Source organism: Urtica dioica, chromosome 6, assembly GCF_054948205.1.
Source record: "Urtica dioica subsp. dioica isolate 48M chromosome 6, U.dioica_male_clone48M_v1_H2, whole genome shotgun sequence".
NCBI lineage: Eukaryota > Viridiplantae > Streptophyta > Magnoliopsida > Rosales > Urticaceae > Urtica > Urtica dioica.
The window spans coordinates 8,351,279-8,356,374 of record NC_142761.1 but is presented as its reverse complement, the minus strand read 5'-3'; the positions used below and the strand labels follow the sequence as shown (position 1 = coordinate 8,356,374).

The 5,096-nt window shown below is 40.0% G+C and overlaps 1 protein-coding gene across 1 annotated transcript; it reads right to left on the bottom strand.

Moving 5' to 3' along the window:
- Positions 1–272: 272 nt before the first annotated feature.
- LOC149393269 (uncharacterized) lies at positions 273–782 on the bottom strand. The gene has a single exon (XM_089617958.1). It carries the CDS (start codon positions 780–782, stop codon positions 273–275), a length of 510 nt encoding a protein of 169 aa, XP_089474084.1.
- Positions 783–5,096: the final 4,314 nt, after the last annotated feature.

The following is a 5,096-nucleotide window of genomic DNA, read 5'->3' as shown; positions in this document are numbered from 1 at the left end:
GGACGAGGTCCTCTCTAGCGGGGTATGTCATTTGATTCAGATGTTACGTGAGATGACGAGGTGAGACTTCGGATCTCGCCTTGGTCATGAGGTATTTACACCGTGGTCCTAGGACGAGGTGTGCGCTTCGGAGCCTTTTGTTATACTTTCGCAATTGTTACCCAACGGGCGACTTGTATTATTTTATTTTTGGGACTGTGCCTTCGCAGAGAGAGGCTGCCTACGTACCCTTATGCAGGGATCAAGTCGATCGTAGTTCGATTCTTCCCTTTTTAGTAGTAATACTTTTTTAGATTGATCACGTTCCATGATCTTAAAACGGGAACACCACTGAGTGTTCCAAGTTCATAGACGCCGGGATGTGCTATTTTCGTGACCCTGTAAGGGCCTTCCCAATTTGCACCGAGTTTTCCTGCGTTTGCTTCAGCAATGTTTTGGAATATTTTTCGGAGAACCAAGTCTCCTATGTCAAATCTTCTTGCGTTGACGCCCTTATTGTAGAATATGGCAATGGATTGCCTATAGAGGGATAGACGCCCCAGGGCCGCATCTCGCCTTTCTTCCAGAAAATCCAAGGAGTCGCATAGTGATTCGTTATTTCTTGACTCATCCTCAGGCGCATGCGTCACGCTAAGGGTTTGCACATGGTGCTCGATCGGGATGACTGACTCGACCCCGTGAATCAGGGAGAAAAGGGGTTTCTCCTGTTGGCCTTCGAGGACTAGTTCGGTATGCCCAGAGCACACCGGGCAATTCTTCTGCCCACCATCTTTTCTTGGCATCGAGCCTTTTCCTTATTGAGTCTACTATAGTTTTGTTTGTCGCTTATGCATGTCCATTTCCTTGAGGATACCGTGGTGTTGGCATCCTCAACTCAATGTTATTGCGGAAACAAAAAGTTCTGAATTTTTTTTATATGAACTGTGACTCGTTGTCCGTTACGATCTCATGGGGGGTTCCATGCCGACAGAATATATTATTCCAGATGAATGCGGTTGCGTCGACATCTTTTATCAAGACGAAGGCGCCTGCTTCGACCCATTTAGAGAAATAATCTGTTAAGATTAACAAAAACCTTAGTCCGCCGGGGGCGGGTGGCATTGGTCCCACGACGTCCATAGACCATTTCATGAATGGGTATGGAGATGAGATGGAGGATAACTCTTCCGCGGGTCTTTTTATGTTAGGTGTGTGGCGTTGGCATTGGTCGCAGCGGCGCGAATGTGCCTCGCAATCTGCCAGCATGGTCGGCCAAAAATAGCTTTGCCTCTTTATTTTGATGGCGAGTGCTCTGCCTCCTGTGTGGCTTCCGCACTCTCCCTCGTGTACGTCTTCTAGGATCCATTTTGATTCGTCCGTGCCGACGCACTTGAGGTATGATCCTGCGAAGCTTCTTTTGAATAGGTTTCCGTCTATTACGCAAAATCTTGTGCTCCTTATAGTATGAGCCTTCGTTTTGCCATCTTGTCGGACGGGACCGTACCAGTCGTGATGTAATGTATGATTTCATCCCTCCAATCCCTCCTTCTATAGCTATTACTGCCGTGACAGTGATAGCTATTTTGCCATCTTGTCGGACGGGACCGTACCAGTCGTGATGTAATGTATGATTTTCCACATACGGCGCCAAATTGTTGATATCGATTTCAACAATCTCAAATTATAATATAGTATATATATTTGATTTATTATCATTATGGGTTTCAGAAGACGTCGTATAAGAAGCAAAGGAAATTCAAAAGAAATGGACAGAAACGAATATAAATGCTCGAAGTTTTTATTAATAACCGAAGAGATTACAAACTAGAAGATGGCGGAATGCCGAACTCAACAAAGGCGAACTCAGAGAATATAGAGATAAGAAATCGAAAGTAAGATTGTAAGCTTGCGTGTGCGAAATTTGACATATCGGCTTCTATTTATAGTCGAGGCTGGTTCGTTGAAGTGGACACGTGTTCGTCAGTTCGGCTCTGCCACGTCGCTAGTCGAAGTTATCTCAGATCCGGTCTTCGCGGCGGAGTCTTCTATCTGACCATGACCGATTCCTCTCACTGGGTCAACTCGGGCGGCTCGTCATTCCTGTGGCGAACTGAGCTCCTTATTGGGCTTGGGCCGAGCTTCTGGAGTCGAACTGGGTCCAGATATTTCCTTGAGAGCCGGACTGGGTCTGTTGTTGGGCTTTGGTCAAACCTAAGCCCAACTTAAATGGTTTTGTTATTTTTATTTTTAGAAAATTGATTTTTGACCCCTACAATAATAATAATAATAATAGTAAAGCAGAAGGAAGCGAATATATATATATAAATATATATATATATATATATATATATATGGAAGAGAATTGTGAGGTCATATATGTTATGTTACGCAAATAGACCAGAAAGCATCTCCATCAGTTTTCTTCAACGCTTTAAGCTGTCCTTACCGGTATATGCAAACTTTCACCTTCTGGCAAACCTGCACAATGCTGGTGGATTTTCAGCAAGATCCGCATCAGGGGGTAAAACACCTGCCCCACACACGTGTATATATATACTGACTAATCAAGAGAGAAGATGTACGGAAAAACTGTTGCTGTATGCGACAAATTCATGTTGAGGCGAAGAGCTGCTGCCCTACCCACCGTGCCAGACATATTACAAGAACAAAAAGAATATAAATTTTGAATATTCTACAACTTTATATATAAAAAAAAAAGAATATTATTAATCAATGGAGAATGAACGTCAAATAAATATAAATTTAATAAATCATTGGAAACAGAATTAGAACTAATTATTTTATAGGAAAAATGGTATGAAATAGCCAATTCAAACTACGACTTTTGCAAAATAGTCATAGTTTCATTAGGTATAGCAAAATAGCCAATTGAGAGTACTACGACTTTTAATCCTGCCTCGATTAATTATAATCCAGCCTTCATAAAACTTACATTCTGTCTTTATAGTTCGTTGGGATTAAATTTAATTCAGCCTAGATTAATCTTATTTTGGCTAGTTTGCATATAGTTGACAAACTATGACTATTTTGCAAAAGCTTAAGTTCTATTTGGCTATATAGCCGCTTGATCCTATTTTATATTCTTATATGAAATAAATACAAATTTATGAAATCATTGGAAGCACAATATATATATATATATATATATATATATATATATATATATATATATATATATAGGAGGAAGATAGAAGTTCAAAAATCAAGGTTCGATTTCTAAAACCCAACGTATTTTATATAAGAAATCGTTTATGTACGTTCAAAAATAAACGTTGCACTAAAAATAAGTGGATGTTTGAAAGGCAACGGTCACAACGAGAATCACCACGAAGTGTGCTGTTTGTTGATCTCGCTACGATGTCTACGTGGTATTGTGCTAAAGTAATGTGCGCCTACAAAGAGCCACTAAAACCTCTGTGCTCGAGCCCAACCCCGGCGTAAGCGTGTTTGAGCAAGCAACGTGCGAGGGAGTGACAACTGACACTCTCATGAATCCATAATATTTAAAAATTGCTATTTCTTTGAACATATGTAAAAAGTTCACCTTCTTAGTATTTTTTCTATGTGAGATTTTTTTTCCACTTACATATGTTTCATCCACAATATATCGTGCTTGTCTTTTAGTGAACAATCAATAACAAAAAAAACTTCCTTTTCGCAAGTATCACTTTATATTCCCTAATTGTTTTTCCTACAAAATACTCACACGAGGTGAATGTTATTGACGAAGCCAAGCCATTGTGGAACGAGAAATACCCGAGGAAACAACATCAATAAATATAAAAATCGGAATACATATAAATCAAGGTTTGAGTTACCGGAGTAATCGGTGGGTTACCGCACAGTATACGGCTTACTATTAGATCTCGGTAACAAAACCGTGAAATACATAAAACCGAGGTTTTACCGCACCGATAGAGAATTCGTTATGCAAAAAACCGGCACAATCCAGTTAAAAACCGGGGTTTACCGCAAGAAAATCGGGGTTTACCGCAATTCTAAATAAATATATAATTAAATATAAATAAAAAAATGTATGAAAACTTATTTTATATTTATCTATTATGGAAAATCTAATGATTTCTTTCTCGGAAAACCCATAATAAATCTTTGCGGTAAGGGATATACTCATAAAATAGAATAAATTTCACGTTTTCCCCCTGAATTATGACGTCGGTAATAATTTGTCCCTGCTATTCTGATTTGTGTCAACTGTTTACCTTGAACTTGCGTTTTTTATCAGAAGTAATCCTTCTGTTATTTTTTGCACTGGTCTGTTAGTTTTTTTGATGACGTGGACAGTACTTCCATTATAAAAAATTAAAAAGACATGGACTGAGAGCGCCAAGTCATAGTACAGCACAGACATAATCAATCAATGAAGGAAAAATGGAAAAAAAGAAAAAGAAAAAAAGTGGTGAGCTAAACCCGGTTGGCGGGGAGCGCCAAATCATGGAAGCAGAAGGACACGTCACCGGCGGCGTCCCTCACGAGCCCCGAAAGAGGCGCCACTTGGCCGGTGTTGGGGTGGTGCTGTGCCACTTCGGGCGGCATGGACTGAGCGAGGGGCGCTGGTCTTCGACGTGCTGGTGCTCGATCGGGGTTTCTTCCATGGGATTATGGTCTTTAATGTGGTGGTGCTCGATCGGGGTTTCTTCCATGGCATTAACCCATTATTATTAATTTTTAATTTTTTATAATGGAAGTATACTGTCCACGTCATCAAAAAACTGTCCACGTCATCAAAAAACTAACAGACCAGTGCAAAAATTAACGGAAGGATTACTTCTGATAAAAAACACAAGTTCAAGGTAAACAGTTGACACAAATCAGAATAGCAGGGGCAAATTGTTACCGACGTCATAGTTGAGGGGGAAAAAGTGAAATTTATTCCATAAAATATGAGTCTCGGTACAATAACGATAAACAGTATCTCAGAATTTGATATACACGAGTTATAACGTGGTCTAGAGACAGGAGATAAAGGTCCTACGATAGACTATCTTTTTAGTAGGCCTCTTCCCCTTTTATATATAATGGAAGCACACAGGAAACTCTCCTAAACGTGATCGTTACTCAAACACACATCACTTCGT

Bases quoted from the DNA above. Each gene is read 5' to 3' on its own strand.
- LOC149393269 (XM_089617958.1), bottom strand. From the start codon at position 782: ATGCCAAGAAAAGATGGTGGGCAGAAGAATTGCCCGGTGTGCTCTGGG.